Raw genomic sequence first — 19504 nt, 5'->3', positions numbered from 1 at the left:
AACACATATACCGAACTTTTCCAGAATGAAGTGTTGTTTTACACGCTGATCCCCAAGTTATGATCCTATACTCTATTATACTTTGAAATTGCGCAAATTAGACAGTCTTTAATATTTGTATATTTAGTACATTTCTCAAATCGTGGAATAAGTGCACAAGTTTTTCATTCGGTTTGCGGTGATATCGATGTGTGCTTTCCATCTGAGGAATGGATCGATGGTAATTCCCAGATATTTTATGGAGTTTATCCTTTATATTATTGGGCATGTACATTCTGGATTGTTGTACTTGCAGTTTCATTTTTAATTCTTTCGCAGGTTGTCCTTATTTTGTAAAACCAAAAGTTATACATTTTGTTTTGTCAGTATAAAGTGTCAAATAGTTTCCGTCTAACCATTTTTAACACATTTTAATGGACTATCAGTCTCGTTGAACATGTCAAGTGGTAGTCTTTTTCCATATTGCTTAGTTCATTAATATATTTTATTTACTTATTTAAACACATTTACAATTTACATACATATGCATAAAGGCGGGCATATTGCCTTAAGGCAATTTCTTCCTACCTACCCAAACCGTTCAATTTGAGAAAATCAGTGGTATTGAACATATTGTAGGCATATTATAATATTTTCATTATAAAACAATACATTGATATACGAGTACATGTATATATATTTTAAGAATAAAAAATTGACTTCATATCTACACTATATTATGAAGGGAGGAGGGGGAAGGAAAGAGGGAGGAAAAAGGAAAAACTCAAATATTCAGGAAGTGGCATTTCATATGTGATTTGAATGTAAATATCGAAGGGGCGTCTCTGACATACGTGGAAAAATTATAGTGTATAGTGAATAGAATACATGGGGTTTTAGTCCCAGCACTCACGTATGGAAGTAAAACATGAAATAGCGCGATGGTAGTAATAGTAGATTAGGTCCGATGAATCTTTCTTGGGGAACTCCATAGGTTACGGGGAGAGGGTCACTCAACGTACTATTTATTTTTACAAACTGTTCTTTATAGCTTACTATCCATCAAAGTTCTTTGTCCTTAATTCCTATATTTTCGAGTTACTTTAATAATAAGGTGATATTGTATCAAATGTTGTTTTTAAGTCTAAAAAAACACCAAGGCATTTTTTTGTTTACGTCCACTTGTTTTTTAATACATCCGTTTTCTGCTGCAATTGCGTCAGACAATCTTTTGTTATCACGAAAACTACATATATGTTTATCTGAGAAAATGCCATGGCTTTCTAGATATGCTGTTAGCTGCACTTGGAAAATTTTTGTAATATTTTAGAGATGCTATTTAACAATGTTGTGGGCCTATAGTTACTAGTTATTTTATCATTTCCGGTTTTCAATATGGGTATAGTGATACTTTGTTTCATATTTTTTAGGAAATATCCCTTCCTTAAAATTCCATTTATGAGATATTAAAACAGTATTCATATTAATTTCATCTTTAACATATTGTATTGTTTTTCATCCATTCTCAGGGCCGTGTCTGTTTTCATACTATTTATTACACTTTATAATCCTTTTAGTATGGGGTTTAGTTGAACTTGGTTGGCATTCGATGTCCCATATGGTTCATGTCTTCATTTGAATTTCCGATGTTCGGGATTTGGTTGGTTCGTTTGGCTCCTACATTTGCAAAGCAATGGTTTGTTTGATTTGATATTAATTTGGGGTTCAATTCGCTGATATAAGTAGTCGCTTTACACCACTGTGTAACATTCACCATTCTGTCTATGTTTGAATATTCACATTTCCTCAACTCTTCCATCCGTTGACTTTGGTGAAGGTAAAGAGCTGAAACCTTTATTGATGTGGGTGAGATTCTGAGGTCTGGCTGAATTAGTTCCCCTACTATGCCTGAAAATGCTTTTCAATTTTTATACTTCTTATTCCAGTTTCAGTCAAATAAACAATATTTTAAAGTATGTCCAAATGTTTGTAGACAAGGCATCAAGATCAATTTATTGCAATAGAGAGGGAAAACATTTTTGAGAAGGGAATACGAAAGTCTAGAAGTTTTTTTCAATTTCTATACTCCTTCATAGACCAGGTGGATTTATCAACAATATTTTGAGTTTGTCCAAATTTTTGTAGACAAGGACTGGATTCAGCTCCCTGGGGAGCTGTTAATATTAACAGATTACAACAGAGATGAAGAACATTTTAGATAAGGTAATAAGAAGTCTAGGCATCTACAGGGCTACCATTGGCTGGTTAATAATAATAGTAAAATTTTCAGGCGTTCAGGAGTATGTAGGTAAAATAATGAAATTAAATTAATCTCACCCGTAAAAATAAAGGTTTCAGCTCTTTAACTTCACAAACATCAACAGATGATAGAATTGAAGGAATATAGAGGTTCAAATATGGGCAGAATGGTGAATGTTACACAGTGTGTAAAGTAGCCACTTAAATCAGCCAATGACAGGTCATAAGCCATGTAGATGCCTAGACTTCCATATTACCTTCCCTAAAATGTTCTTCATCTCTGTTGTAATCTGTTAAGATTATTATTTTTTATTCATTAGAAAATGAGAACCAAGTTGTGGTAGAGCGGGGTGCAAAGCTTGGACCTCTGATCCCTGGGTCCGCGACACTAGCCACGGGACCACACCCTGGTTCATTATTACATTTGGATTGCTCCTAATAGCAAAAAATAAATTGCGAGGCTTAAAAGGGTGAAATTTCACAGTGCCCGAGATTATAATAATTCAAATGAGGCCCACAGGGCCGATAAAGCGAGGCCCGAAGGGCCGAATTTCCTAGCATGTAACAGTCGGCGATAGCTGACTGTTGCCTGTCAGTATTGGATAATATTTCTATCAATTCAGTATATAATTTTCATTTTTTATATTTAAAAAAAAAATCTAAATAAAATGGCAATTTCATAGGTAAACATCGAATATATCTTTCTAAATAGGTTAAAGTCATCTACCTGTCCATAAAGGTTTGAACATACTTAAAATTAGACTTACCTATGTTATCCATTTTGCTAATTGCAATATAATATTGATTACATAGGTAGCCAGCGTAGATATATAGATTATTTTCCAAATGTTTTGATTCCGGCGTCTATTTTAATACTTTTTCCCTTTGTAATCAATTTTCAGACGTCTTTTTTTATTTTTTTCTACTTATTAAAAAATTTCTTGCGCACCAATTGCAGCGAAAAGATTCAACAAACAAACGAAAACAATCCCGAACGCTCCTAGAATTTTTCCTAGGGTCTAAGAAACGTTTTAAACGATTAGCGCTGGATTATTCGTGTTTATGGATGTAAGGTTTTTATGGATATATGGTTTTTATCATAGTTTTTATTTGGGTTGTCCATTTTGTAAATAAATATGTTTGTGAACAAATCACGTGCGTTGTGCGTGATTTTAATTGAACGTGAATTCTCACTAACTATTCAGTTATTATTTTTCATCTACCATAGGGGTCTTCAACCTCCCACAACTTTTGGATCTTTAGAACCCTTCTAGTTTATAATATTCTCAAATAAACGAAAAATGTCGGCAAATTTAAGACAGTGTTTTCGACTAAACATTATTTTATATTCGTAAATAAACCGAGTGTACTAACCCGGAGAAAAGTATTCGCAGATCGCTGATTCTTCAAGAAAGTTGGTTTAGAAAGTTAAATAAACGATAGAAAACATTTTCGTGAATTTCGTCTCAGCTGTCTTTCGTATAAATGCGGAGGAATCCAGGGGTCGCGGTCCCGCAGAACCCAGGTTGAAAACTATGATCTGCCACAAACACGAAGCTTGTCGCTTCTCGGTTCACCGATTGCATTTCCGCAGTCGTAATTTACCTTACTAGGTACCCGGTAGCGTAAAAAACGGCGAGGAGAAAGTAAAACGAATTACTTACTACCAAATAATATACTCGTATATTGGCAACGCGGTAGAAACAACCAAATTATAAAAATATTGGAAAAAACTACTTTAAAAAAAAATGGCGTGTTCCAATAGAAAATTGATATGGCGCCCTACGCTCCCCGCCCACTAGGCAGTCCGGCTGCTGCAGCCAAAATTTTGCGCAGCCAGTTAAAGCAGCCAGCCCGACGGCTAGTCGGGATCCTTATATCGAGTAAAATGAATGTGGAAGATGTTTTTGTTTACGTTTCATCTCGTAAGAAACGCAAACCAAAAAGAAGATATTGGATTTATCCTTTACTTGTGGAGCCGCACTCAAAGGGTTCATTTCAAATTTATTTTATGGATCTTCTGTATCGAAAGTCATTGCGAATTCGTTTCACAAAATACTTCTGACTGCTACAAGTGCGGGAGCCTTAAACTGCCCGCCGAGGCCATAATACATACTCTGGGCCGCGATTATGAACGGCCATATTCATACTGAGGCGATTTAAACTAATATCAATATTTATGTACGAAAGTGTGTATATTTGTATGAAAATTCAAAGTTTCTTTGTCGGTAACCTGTAATTGAACACGTTTAGAAAAAAAAAAATACATATTATATTTTTCATACAGAAAACTTAATTTTACTTTGTAGATAAAATTGAAGATAAATTTTAACTTCCTATCAGAATACGTACCATGGATTTTCTCCTGTGAAGGCAAAAAATAAATAAAGTTTTTTTGTTAAAAATTAGTTTTATTTAAACACTTAAAAATGCTAAAAGTTATGCCATGGCTAGTGTTGCGGATTCACGGATCAGAGGTGGTCCGAGGGTTGAACGCCCCTCTACTCCAACTTGATTTCCATTTTCTAATAGTGAGTTATTTACAACTTATTGAAGATTGCCACCAAAATTTAAATATTTGGGTAAATTATAAAAACGCTAATGTACCTTTAAAAAAATAATTTAAACGTTCAACACTAACCTTTGACAGATCTGGCTAAATTTTCACAAAATTAATTTTCAGCTCATACAAAGACTGACATCCGATTTTCTGAAATTGAATTGTGCTCACGTAGAAAGGCATACAAACGAAAAAAACAAACGGTTTTATTTAAACGTAAAATGGTATGTAAAGCAACGAGGTTTGGCAATCTTCGAATTTTGTGAATTAATAAAACTATGTTTTATTTTTTTGAAAACATTGACTTAATAGAGCTTTGGTTAAAAGTTTTTGTTGAATTACTCTAAAAAAACAAAATTACGTATACCCTTCTACGTGGACATAATTCGATTGTTGACCGTAACCAAGTTTTTACTCTGCGTAAGGTGCTGAAAGATTTGTTTCCTTGCCATCGACATCGAAGAAATCATTCAAATTGTAGAAACTACAAAAGTTGTAATTTTTTTTAAATCCTCATTCGTCATATCAAGCATTACGTGAAGGATGTGAGGGTGCAAGGTAAGCACGTAAACGCTGTTCCAGAGACAACATATACAGAATAATAATTTGCGATTTTCAAAACTGTGGATTCGCATGTTTCTGGTGATTTATTACTCGTGGCGCGGTATATTGAAAACTGTTCCAAGATGCTCGGCGATTGTTTCAGACTCACTTTCAATAACCGCGTTTCCACGCCCCACGGTGATTTCTCGTGTTATCTGTTTTTTTAAAGTGTAATTTGCGCATTGAAGTGAGTCCACACTTTTTGGCTGAAGAGCATTTACCACCGGTTGCTGGAATGACAAATATTTTGCTGTAAGACAAACACTAATGAATTATGACTAGCGGGCAACTGATAGGGAATTCAGCCCTTCGGGCCTCGTGTAATTGGCCCTCCGAGCCTCGTTTTATCAGCCCTACGGGCCTTGGTTGATTAGGATCTTGGGCACCTAAAAATATCGGTCTTTTGGCCTCAAAATGTATTTTTTGTTTTTCGGAGCAGTCACAAAATTAACATATATGCATATTAAATATCCACGCAAAAAGTTTGGTTAGTAAGAGATTAAAGTTGAAAAGTGAAAAGTCTGTAATTTTAAATAATAACAATCAGCTGTTCCGACTGTTACATGATAATAATAAGGTTAATTAGATTAATTACGTTTTATTATTATTATTATTATTATTATTATTATGTTAACTTTGTTAAATAACTAATTCAAGGCATGTTTCACATTTTGTAAAATGTTTCCCTCGGCACGGGACACCCCAGTGAGGGAACATTATTCTTTATAAAAAAAGAATACAAACGATGTAAAAGTATTAATAAATAAATAAAAATAAATTCGGGCCTCAGGGCCTCAATAAGTTGGCCCTGCGGGCCTTAATGAATTTGTCCTCTTGACACAATTGAATTAACCCTACTAATTAATCTGCCTTATGGTATTATTAAATCGACCCTATGGGCCTCAGTTGATCGGCTCTCAGGACCTTGGTTAATTATGATCTCGGATGCACTATATTAGTTATCTACTATAATAATTAAAATCAATATTCATTCATTTTTGTGCTGCATAAGTTATCCACGATATTGATAAAAATACACACATATGTTATTTAGGATACAACTGAATTATTTTCGCAATGTAAAAAATAATTAAATTTATTGGCATTTATAAAAATATTCTTGAAGTCGAAGAAATTTTTGTCAGCAAATAAAAATATTTCTGAATTGCAATCGAAGATCTAATTATACAAAATCCATTTAAAGTAAATGAAAAATATTATTGTAACTCATTTAAAAAATAAATTGAGAAGTAAAAAAATAAATTGAGAGAAAAGCAGCCTTTCTCGTTGCACTGTTACCGTCTACCATAGCGATGTTCACGTATTGTTCCTTGAATGTGGTGATACTTTTATATTTTTGAGACCAACCAACGGGTTTCACAGAGAATTGGTATATTCGATTCTCAGAAGAATCTTATTATTTCTTTTACTGTGGAGACCGTATTTCGTATCACTGCTATTTCGTTCAAGTCGTTTACAACTGAGTTTAGTTCGTGATTAGCGCAGTGAAAGGAACGCTCTCGTATGCTCTTCTCAAAAACATTCTGAACACCACCATCCTTTCCTGCCATCCCATCGTATCCTCGCTCGACCCACTTTTCTGGTTCAAGGCATTGTCTATTAATTGCAGACCTTACAGATTTTACATCCATGCCAGTCAACTCTATAAAAACTTTAAAAATCCTCATGAACCGTCATCTTTTTTTCGTCAAAAAATCGCGATAGAATGTTGCCCTTCCCCTGATATGTCACTGTTCTCGTCTACCAGAACAATGCAAACTGCAAGCGCGTGCTTTCTTCGTGTCAGTAGTGATGTCTCTAATGACGTCAAGCTGGTTATTTAATTTAGAATCTGTTGTGACGTGTTAGTGGCATTTTTTGGGCCCTTTTCAATGTACTATTTTAAAATGTGATCACCAGCGTGACTGCAAAATGCACTGATTGCAGATAGAGAACATAAGGTTCACCGGACAGCGCTCCCGTCACTGACCAACAAGGTGGCGTCTTCCCGCCACGGTTCAAACCGCGCAATACTGTTATAACCTATTGATATTATCGACCTATAATTTTATTCGTTTGACTATTTGAGCTCATTTGAGCCAGGGGGAAAGCGCCCCACCCTGCAGCACCGTGGCTACGACTGTGCTGCCTGCAGATATGACAAATCCAATGAACACAATTTATTTATCAATAGTATATTGCGTACAATACGTGAAATGGAAAAAAAAGACAAGTTGATTAGGTACTCCGCAAACGTTATTTTCCCTAACATAACATATTTTATATACCACTCCTCTCGACCATCAACTTACTTCGTCCGTGTAAAAATACTTTTTATAAGAATATTTGTCGTAGTGTTAAATTATTTAGAACTACATAATATAATTAGATTTTGTTTGATAATGCATCATCATTAGAATTGGAATGATTTTTCAAACTGAATTTTATAGATTGCAACCGAATTTAACGTCGCGTTTCCACCGAAAAAATATTTTTCTCGATTTCATCCAACACCTCGAAGTATTTTTATCTTATTTTAAATCGACTAAAATAATCTCTGTATCAACAGATTCGCGCAAACAATATATATATATATATATTTGGTACAGAATGGGGACAACAATAATTTATTGGCTTCGAGTAAAAATAATGAATAAAACAGCTGTTTTTTTATCAGACTAGCGGGCCCCTGCGGCGTAATGGTTAGGACTATGCCGGGTCTCTTGGGTAGTTGTGGTGCAAATTTTATTATAATGATAGTTAATAATAAATTAAGTTTGTCCGTCGCTTGAATTACAAAACGCTACTTCGAAGGTCGCACTGACATATCTATTTTGCATAGTGTGTTGACTTTCGCACGGCATGTGTGAGTATCTAACAATGTTTGGGTTTGTTCATAAATCAGGCCAATCGTACTATAACTATAAATAATACCAGCCTTCGAGTACGCTCCGTGTGTACAGTTACCGAATTGAGTTTTAGCCATTGTCAGAAACCTGACTGGGAAGTAACCCACAATAATTAATGTGACCGATTTTATAAAAATGTTAAATCATTCTTATTTTTGGCATACTTTAATAAGTCTGCGTGATATAACACAATTTCGCACTTCTGCAATTTGATAGGTAAATACCTAAATGAAGTTTCCGAACCGAGATAATCATTTCCGGTTTTCTAGAATTATATTGTATAACCTAATGGACTTTTAAAAATGCTTTAGAATTGCTTTTTCAAAACTGCGATCAATACTTTAGTATTCAACCGATAATTATTCCAAGCGGCAAAATGTATTGTTAGCGGTTCTTTTTTTTGGTTTTGGGGGGTTGCAAGTTGCGACACTTTGTTCAATGGTGCTGTATTTATGTCGTCATATTTATAAGGCTTCGAGGCTGTTCAGTATGATTATATAATTGTCTATTAACTGTATTTATTCAATTTTACAAAGGGAGTGTGCAATTCGTAGAATGTTCATTTATTTTTTTCTTAATATTAAAATAACAATACGAGTATAGCTATACAGAATTGATTTTTGACGACTGTTTTTTATTGTTCTATATTTTTATGATCAGACGTTTTACATGTTAATTATTAATTAGAGATAAACATTAAAGATACTTTATTTTTCAAATAGTAAATTTCTCCCAGAATTTTTTATAATAATTTTGTCCATAATTATTGGATTATCAGATTTTGGTTGCGTACAAATATATATTATATGGAATAATATTGTGAAAGCGTAACAATGTGATAATATTACAGTGTATTTTAATATCAGATCTGTATTGTGCAAACAGACGACAGAATGTTCGAATGAAAATTGAGTAGAGTACAAAATATAAACGCAATGTGTTTGTTTGATTTTCACGGTTTTCCCTAAAAATTATCCAGACATACTTTTCTGTTTTTTCCACTCCTACGCCATTTTTACTGAAAAAATTATGTTTATTACATACAGACAAAACTTGTTCAAATGCCCGTTTGCATCGCTGTTGACTAACATCTATCGTTTATCATTATTTTTTGTTATTATACCAAGATTAAAAAAAAAATTGCAAGAAATTGCAGTAAAAAAATAATCGGAATCCGGATTTAGTACGTAGGTAGTAGGTATACGTGAATAATTTATGTGGCTATCGCGAATACGGATTGTCGTGATGACTAACGATACACTTTCCGTAGCGTAAACGCGGCGAGAGATACCTTTACCGTTACGCGAAGAGAAAGAGAGTCGGTTTTCGGCCTCGTCTAGCCTTCGCAGTTTCGTAGTTCTAGTCCAGTCCACAGTCTGAAGTCTGCACGTCCGAAAGCAGCAGGCAGCCGAGCAGTGCGCACCGACAACACAACAGTGGACCACCGCGGCCGGCGCGGTCTCGTCTCCGTCTCTCGTCCAGCGTCCAGCGCCGTCCGCGCTGTGTGCGCCGCGAACTCGCGGACCGCGGACGTGGCAGCGCACCTCGAGCGGCGCTGCGCGGCGCGCGTGCGGCCGCCCGCCTGGCTCGCGCCCCTCGCGCCCCCCGCGCTGTCGGGCCAACTGGAACAGCGGCTGACGGATGACGTCCGCCGTCTCCCGCTTCCGTGTATAGCGCAATGCCGAACGAAGGCGCTAAGAAAATGGAAACAGAATCGGAAACTCGCTACGAGGATGAAAAAATCCCCGTAAAAACGAACGCGCCAGACGAGGAAAACAACACGGCGTTTTCCCTCGAATGCGAACCCCAGAGCTTGGAGTACATGGAGGATCCGTACTTCATGAAGCTCGAGTCCGGCGCCACTCCCAGCCTGGACCAGGAACCGGATGAGGGAGTGGAGGAGGACGAGGATGAGGACGAGTGCTGGTCCGCCCTCCGCTCCCTGGACATGGAGAGGGAGATGCCTCCCCTGGATCCCGACGCCATGCTCTGTATAGAGACCGAGTTCGTGATGGACAATCGAAAGAGGAGACTCCGCATTTTCAAAAAGAAAATGAGAGATGTTCGAGTTCACTTTCAAGATTTGTCTAAACCATACCTCGTTAAGATATCCAGTCAAAATAATTACAAGAAATTCCTCGGCCTGGGAAGTGGAGGTGTATTTTATTTTTGAACATTTCGAACTTTTTTTATCCATATGGATGTTGATCGACACTAAACTAACAATCAAAACAGACTGTCAAGTCTGTTTCATTTATGAAAATATACAGTACGAATAGGCGTATGGCTAACTCGCTGTAAAATAACATTTTAACTAATGGACAACATTTTAAAGAAGGGAGTATGGAAGTATAGGCATTTACTGGGCTTATACTTCCATATTCCTTTCTCTAAAATGTTCTCCATTTCTGTTGTAATTTGTTAATCTTAATGACTCTCTAGGGTGTGAAATCCAGTCTTTTGTCTACAAACATTTGGACAATCTCAAAATATAGTTAATAACATTTTGTTTTAAAATGAATATATTAAAAATAAAGTCTGGTTAAGGAAAAATATCACAAAACTTATAAGGAATAAAAGAAAAGTCATGTCAATCAGATTAGAATAATTCTTATATAGTTAACTGCGTGATAGTAAAATATTATTGGATTATATCCCCAAGGTATACTTAGTGACTGGAGCTTATAATAAAACATTTAACCTGGTTCTTTTCAGCAGCTGAGGATGCTACTGAAGTGTCTCCCGGAGTGGAGGCCATACCAGAGTTAGCCGGCTTGACAGCCGAGGAAATAGAGACCCAGAAAGCCGAATGGAGTCAGGAACTGGCCCGAGTGGAGGATGAGATCGCCACTCTCCGAGTTGTGTTAGCTAGCAAGGTTCGCCATAGTTCCGAGCTCAAGCGTAAGCTCGGCATTTCTGTGTGGAAGGAGATTACTGATGATGTAAACCAAGGAATAAAGAATGTGAAGGAAAGTCAAGTGTAAGTTACTTTTGTTGATTCTATTTGGAATTCAATTCTATAAACAGATATGTTAAAAAACGCAAACACGGGTTGCTTTTAAAATAAGTTAAGTATTATTAAAAAGATTTTCAACAAGTTCATTACAATTAACCGTTAACTTACTTATTCAACAGATCCTTTTAATGGACATTTTGTTTTGAGACAATTTATTCTAATAGTTCAATGATATAATATAATGATCATAATTTAAATATGAAAAACTTATTCACTTTTTTGTATGTCATTTATTTGTTTATAAATTTGTATAAACCACTTGAGTTTTGAATTATACATACATATGTTCACTAGTTTCATCATTACCTGGCCGGTTGATATTATAATAATCATATATTTATAGTACTTGATTATTCACAATTAAAAACAATCAGTATCTGTTGATTTGATTTAAAGCATAGTAAAGAGACTCCCGGACGAAATAAAGAATAGTGATATAAATAAAAACAAAGTAAAATTGGTTTTAAAAATCTTTTTCTTAAATTCTAAGTTTAGTGTGTAAAAAATTTTTTTTAAAAAATGGGGAAACCAAACAATTTGAAACAGTGTCAAAAACAGTGTTTGTTTATTATTTTTTATATATTTCGTTATCAAAAAAGACTTGATTTTTTTAAACTTTTATTTTATTGATATATTTAAGATTTTATGTAAACATTATTATATTGTGTTACCAAAATGTTTAAAGAGAGAAATCCTTGCAAAAAAAACTGCTTTTGCAGTTTGGCGTGAATTAAAAAAAAAAATTGTTTAGAAGAATGCTTATGTGAAAAAAATTTCAATTTTTTCAAAAAAGTAAATCTATAGAAAAAAATATGTTGTGTTCAAAGGAATCATAAACAATATTGATGATGCAAACAACATATATGACAGAAGTACATATTATTTTGCTTTTTCTGTTTCAATTTATCATATCTTTTTACTTTGCCATTCCTTAAGAAAGTTTTCTTACATTCTGGTAATTATATATTCCTTTACTTAAAATTGTTTTATCATTTGTTGTGAAGTTCCTTTATTCTACTTTTCTACTGCTTTATACTTTTGAATATTATTTTTGGGTTATGGATTGCTTTGCTGACAACAGTTATCATAATGTGGAAAATTGCGTTGGACAAATAACTAAAGCTGTTACTGAAGCTCCGGTGTAAGTAATTATCCCGAGGATATTATATTTATTCTATTCCATAACTTAACACCAAAATATTCCGTCTCCACTATTACCCTTCATTTATGTAACTAACTTAAAGTTGCACTTGACTCAACCTCGTATCTGAGATTTTTTCAAATGAATATGTAACTCTATGTAGACTTCATTCACAAATTCATCCCCATTATCATCCCCTTAATCGCACCTAATGATGCATAGGACACTGAATTAGTACTTCAAACGCAGCTTATCCCCATTATGTGTTATTTTCATAGAGGCAACTTCTCCATCAGTCTTACGCTTCCGGTATCAGTCCAGGGTTAACCATTGCACCACGAGGCAGAATATTTTTTTTGCCTAAAAATTTGATTGAAAAAATATAGATAGTTAATAGCCAGAATATCTTAACCAAAATTTTTGGCCACGTGCACTATAAAATGCATTTATGTACTAGGTGAATTGAAAAGTTTGGAACAAGTGAAATGTGATAATATTTTTTTGGCTAAATGTGGTTTTGTTTTTCAACATACCTCCCTTTTAAGCCGATACAGCGAAACCAACGATTTTCTAACTTTTTAATCCCATCCAAAAAGTAGTCCTTCGGAAGCTCTCCAAAATTGGCCTCAGTTTCAGCTATGAGTTCCTCATTTGAGTTAAATCACTTACCCCGGTGAGCCATCTCTTCAGATTTGGAAACAGGCGGAAGTCGCTGGGGACGAGGTCTGGCGAATACGGTGGCCAAGGAGCCTGTTCAAAGCTGATTTTGTACAGTTTTGCTTACGCAACTATGAATGAGCAGGCGCATTGTAAAGATAGAGATTTTTTTTCTTCATTAAATGCGGCCGTTTTTCTGCAATTTCAATTTTCAAATGATCCAATAATGATTAATAAAATGAGCCAGTTATGGATTTACCTTTTTTAATATAGTCAATAAATATAAAATACGGAAAATACGGAATCATAACCGTTCCCGTCCATTATTGCGCTTTTGAACGCTTCGGAGTACTTTCCCCCGAACTGTTGCAGGGCTCTGGTGTATAGATATGTATCCACGTTTCATCCATGATTATGAATCGGCGCAAAACTCCGTTGAGTTTTGAGTAAACGTTGCCAAATTCTGCTGGGGAGTCATAATACGAATTAGTTTTTGGTCTTTTGTTAGCAAACGCGGAACCCATCGTGCGCAGAGCTTCTCCATACCTAAAATGTCATGTATGATATTGAACACACTGCCATACAACATCTTTGTGGTCTCAGCTAGCTTCCTCAATTTCACATCGGAGTCATTCAACATAATATCATGGATTTTTTTTCCACGTTTTCTGGTGTACTGATGTCTTTTGCATACTAACGTTATCTCATACAACTATTCCAATTTTTTTGATCCACATAGTAGACAGCTACCAATTTAGAAGAAAATGTAAAATCCATTTTTATTAATTCTACATTCTTTCATATTATTTTATGCATTAATTCTGCACTAAATTGTTTTTTTATTTTTTTTATTTAAAAAATGTTAACTAGGTATATGGTAATCGTGAATTACCTCATATTACAAGATATGAATTTGCGATCTTTAATTCTGCTTGAATATTTTCTAAAGAATGCATAAGTCTGTTAAACTCTCACGTATCTATGGGCAACAAGTCCAGGCTTGAACTTCCAACTTTATAAACCTCTCTCAGCACGTAAGGCGGCCTCTGTGGTGTAGTGGTTAAGACGCTTGACTTATATATGGAAGGTTCCGGGTTGGATTCCCGGTGAGAACACAAATTTTAAATGTAATTTTTCTCAAGTGTAATTCACCTCTGAATTACATCACAAAACACCCGGGCAAAAAAAAGGAATCTTGTACAAACCACAAGTTTAACATAATGTTTAAATTTTTTAAAAGTAACTAAGTAAATTATTCGAACAGTTTTATTTCATAGTTTCCTGGCTTTTTAATAAAAAATATTTATTAGTCAACATCGAGGTGCTACAGTTCATTTTATTATCGCATTTTCATCAGATCTGTTAGACTAACTTATGTGTGTTGTTCTTTTTCTGTTTCTGACAGGATTTGTATTAATCATGTTTCTACGACTATCATACTAAGGACAACTAACATTTTAGTGCTACAAACAGGTCCGACTCATATTATCTTTAAATATCAAAATTATCAAGGGCCTATGAATTGAAGATATTATATTGGAAAATTGTCATTGAAGATATTATATAACCCATATAATATCTTCAATAACAATTTTCCCTCTCTGTTTATCCTAATTATTTATTCGTCATCGTCATGTCCCTATCCACACCAGTGGTGCTCTAATTGTAGCTATCTTGATCATTTGATACATAAAGGCAAAATGATCAGTCTTAAGCTTCGGCTCCAGTCTATGGAATATTTCGTTTGGATCATTTTCCTGCAAGAATTAATTCATGTTTTTCTTTTCTTACCATCTGTTTATTTTATTCATTTTGGTTTTTGTTTTTTATCTTTATTTTTATTTTTGTGAATTTTATTTCGTTTATTTATATATCTAAAACATTTAAGTTTGTAAGTGAAAATTCTTGATAGAAGTTCATTGTAATTTATTATATAAATAAAACACGAGTGATACTTTAATCCACAAATTTGGAATACCCAGTGAACGGTTTCATCGCTTTCGCGACATCTTCGAGACTGGTATCTTTATTAAAGAGTTAAATGTATTTATACAAAACAGAGGTAAGGATAGATAATTCAAAGTTATATGTAAGTAAATTAAATAAAGTTATTTTTATCTTAAGGATCATTATCAAAAAATTTTCTTTGGGTTAACTAATGAGTTGATAATGCTATTTTAATGATTAAAACTTAAACTCATTAAAATAGCATTATATCAACTCATTAGTTAACCCAAAGAAATTTTTTGATAATGATCCTTAAGATAAAAATAACTCTATTTGATTTACTTACATATAACTTTGAATTATCTATCCTTACCTCTGTTTTGGATAAATACATTTAACTCTTTAATAAAGATACCAGTCTCGAAGATGTCGCGAAAGTGATGAAACCGGTCACTGGATATTACAAATTTGTGGATTAAAGTATCACTCGTGTTTTATTTATATATCTGTTAGTTATTTATACAGCTATTTGTCGACTTGCGACCGCGATCGGGTCCGGAAAATAGCTCGTAAGTTGGAACATGCAATAATTTCCTTATATATACAAGTACTTACGCTGCATGATGATATTATTATATGACGAAAATGAAATAGTCATTTATCGGGTTTCTATATATTTCTTTTTATATTATTTTGGGTTGGTCTGTGGTTGAATAATCATCAACTTACTTGGAAATCTCGATTTAATGTATTCAGCGCAGGCGAACAACTGATCGCGGATTGTGGTCATAAAGTCAAACAGTCATAAGTCGCATAGGTCGTAAGTGGACAAATAGCTGTATATTGTTTTATGAAACTTAATATGTTTTTCCTAAACAGACATTTTTTACATAAAACATGCTAAAATCTGATGCTCTTTCATATGACAAAAGGATATAACGTCAGTGATACTGCAATAGTGCTGTCATAAGCAAAAGGGCAGTTTTTTGATAAAAATCACAAAGTTTTTAAAACAATAACACAATATCTAGATATCTATAACCAAAATTAGTGTATATATGACAAACAAAGGTTTTATGCTTCATCTTCACAAAGATCAACAGGTGAAAGAATTGAAAGAATATAGACAATGTGTAAAGTGGCCACTTAAACCAGCCGATGACAGGTTATAAGCCCCTAGCCTAGACTCCTATATTACCTTTTGTAAAATGTACTTCATCTCCGTTGTCTCTTCTTCCGATCGTGATCACCATGAACACTTCTGATTAGTCTGTTCCACTCCAGTCTTTCCTCAGCCCGACGAACTGACTCATCAAATTTTAGCCCCGTAGCCACCTTTATTTGGTCAGTCCATCTATATGGGATTCTACACCAGCTTCTCCTACCTTCAACTCGGCCAGACATTATTGCCTTTTCTAGATTGTCTGGCTCACATCTAGCAATATGTCCAAAGAAAGACAGTATCCTTTTCAAACACACCACTGACGAGTTGTAATATGGAGCTCTTCCAGTATCGATGTATTCGTCCTTCTGGCTGTCCAAGGCACACGCAGCAGCCTTCTCCTACACCATATCTCGAACGCATCGATCCTCTTTCTCTCGTAAGCACACATTGTCCACGTTTCAGCCCCATATAGGAAAACGGAGAATACCAGGGCTTCCATCAACCGCTTTTTTGTGTTTATTGATATACCTCGATCTCGCCAAATCTTCTCCAAACGGTTCATTGCTTCTTTGCCCATTTGAATCCTGCGACCAATCTCAGGTCTGCAACTGCCGTTGTTGGAGATAAGCGAGCTGAGGTACACAAAGTCATCTATCAGGTCAAGGTCCTGCATCTGTCTTGTCCTTAGGAGACTGCCAGCTCTGTCTACAATCATTAGCTTTGTCTTACTTTTATTTATTTTCAGACCCAGAGCCTCACTCAAATAGCATGTTTCAATAGTTAAATTTAATGGTGAATAACAAAGGAAGTGCATAATAATATAGTATTAAATTATATATAAATATATATATATATTTTTTTATTTATTTGTATATTGTGTTTTAAAGTTTGCTTGTTTTTATTATTCCATTCTTTTTATAAATTGTTTCAAATTTGAATTTAAAATATCATTGATTTTATTTGATTCACAATCATATTTTTTTACTACGTTTTTATCAATTTTGAAACAGTCATTAAATTTTTTGCAGTCTGTATTGCGCATATTATTACCATATTTTCAGAAAAGTTATTATCTTTGTTGCCAAAATTTACTGTACTTAATATATTTGCAGTTTATTTGTATGTTAGCAAATTACTATTTTTAAGTTTGTCTGTGATTTTGGTGATTTAAGCAAATTTATTAATTGTACACCATAGACTAATATCAAATTTTATAATTTCAAGTTATACCAGTGGTTGACCTATTCACATGTAGAATTAACTATTGTTTCATTTTATGTACCTACTCCATTCAAAATATGTGTGTTGATTGGAAATGTTTTTACAGCACATATTAATTCTGCCATTTTTTAACTTTGCATTGTAGATATCAAAAAACCGAGTCAGTTATTAAATCAACTGCTGAAAAGACATCTTCTATATTTGGAGGATTAACTGGTGGAATCACTTCCAAATTGGGACAAATGAGAAATTCTGAATCCTTCCGTTCTATCGAAGAGAAAATGGGAAGTGCCTATGAAAATGTTAAGGTATTTTAAAATTAATTTATTAAAACATAAAAAAATTCAATAACAGCATCAACATTTATTTAACATTCCTACATCCCTAATGGAGCAAGATGCTTGTATTTCACAATTGTTAATAAGTTCTTTAATTATTTTAATACAAAAATTATTAAATAAAATAATCATAATATATTTGAATATGTGTTTTGTATTCAACATAATTGGAATTTTCTGTAATCAGTTGTTTGTTTATCTTAGTTTTATTGTATGTGTAAACAAAACATTTTCTTTAGTGTTACCATTGATTAACGGTAGTTTTTATGAAAAATTAATGGATTTATTGGTTGGTTGGATGAAATTGCCATTTGGGAATAAGCCCCCCACAATATACAAATATGTATTCTGTACAAAAAGTTAAATAACGAATATTAATAAAATTTCATTTCACACATTTTCATAAATTGGTAAATAAAAATTAAGAATACCTATTACCTTAATTTAATGATTTTTGTATTGGGGAAAAAAAAATGCTACTACCTTTTTGTGAATTTGGTCATTTCGTTTGATAAATGGGTGCAAATAATTCAATTCCTCTCAATTTTCCCCTTTTTGATTTCTATTCATCTTTACTTTATTTCCCTTTTCTTTTTTTAAAATAATTATTAACATATTAGTGAAATAATTATTCTTCAATTTTATGTCAATTTCCATAGTACTTTATGTACTCTTTAACTAAATATTGTAAGAGCCATCTGGGCTATTCTAGCCATTCATCCATAAATAAATAAACACTATACATAAAAAACTTGCCATTATTGATATATTTTTAACTCTATTTTTGTAATATAGTTCCTCAAGGGCGCATTATACATAATTGATTTTTTCAGAGTATTGAATTTGTGTGAATTAAAATTTAGGTGATACGGGTACAAGTGAGTTTCAAGTTTTCCACTCTTTCTTTAGTACATCTGGGCTGGTATTCCGAACGCGTTTACAGCGCGCTATAATGCGTATTTAGTACGTAAAAACGCGCTTTACCGCGCTATAATTTCGTTTAGAATACCAGCCCTGGTGGGAGAGAATACTATGTTAGAAACTGCACATGCATGCCCCCCCGAATTTAATGCTCTGGTTGCTTGCAGGCATTTAAAAACATTTTACATTAATTTTTATTTATATATATATATATATGCATTATATTTTATTGACATTTTATTTTACTATCTAAAACAGATTCCTTAAAATGAGATATTATACTGTATAATGGCTTTCCCTTTGCTGTAGATAACGAAATGAAGTTAATGACGTCTTTCTGATAGTTAATTTAGGATACAGTTCATTTAGTCACTCCGAAGTAACGTTTCGCAATGATTTACACATAAGCCAGCGGAGTTGTGTAATGTGTTTTGATAATATTTTCAGGGTAAGGTTTCATCTCGATCTAACTCCGTCCACAGTTTCGGTGATGAAGGGTTGAGGGATTCCAACCGACCGACACCCGCCACATCTCCTATGATTCCAGAAGAAAAATTGCCACAATAATATGCATATTACGCAACAAGACTTACCTACGAGCTTCAAGTTTTTAACCCTCAACTGTTAGTAAGGAAATTAATGTATTTTTGCGATGGGATAAGGAAAAGGAGAGTAAATAATGTTACGCTTGAATCATTAATATGAGGAAGTGTTTATTGTCTGAAAGAAGTTTATCTTTTTAGCACCACTTAAGTTAATATGTGTATATAAAAACAAATCTTTACCTA

General features: G+C 34.0%; 1 protein-coding gene across 8 annotated transcripts in view; it reads left to right on the top strand.

The window, feature by feature from the left end:
* The window catches only part of LOC148279444 (tumor protein D54), a 22752-nt gene extending 3248 nt beyond the window's left edge, over nt 1–19504 (top strand). Inside the window, exons 1-5 of one of the 8 annotated variants that reach the window (XM_088229941.1) lie at nt 9677–10466; nt 11029–11290; nt 12408–12467; nt 17603–17765; nt 19164–19504. In XM_088229941.1, coding sequence (XP_088086067.1) covers nt 9989–10466; nt 11029–11290; nt 12408–12467; nt 17603–17765; nt 19164–19283 — 1083 coding nt within the window. In that variant the 5' untranslated portion in view covers nt 9677–9988 and the 3' untranslated portion in view covers nt 19284–19504. Of the gene's footprint in view, nt 1–9676; nt 10467–11025; nt 11291–12407; nt 12468–17602; nt 17766–19163 lie in introns of those variants that run through there. The other 7 variants (XM_088229940.1, XM_088229946.1, XM_088229944.1 and 4 more) reach the window with 7 other exon arrangements.

This window comes from Micrasema longulum, unplaced genomic scaffold (assembly GCF_059751315.1).
Source record: "Micrasema longulum isolate JH-2025_06_02 unplaced genomic scaffold, ASM5975131v1 h1tg000724l, whole genome shotgun sequence".
Taxonomy (NCBI): domain Eukaryota; kingdom Metazoa; phylum Arthropoda; class Insecta; order Trichoptera; family Brachycentridae; genus Micrasema; species Micrasema longulum.
The sequence above is the reverse complement of the archived record's forward strand: the minus strand, read 5'-3'. Positions and strand labels throughout refer to the sequence as shown.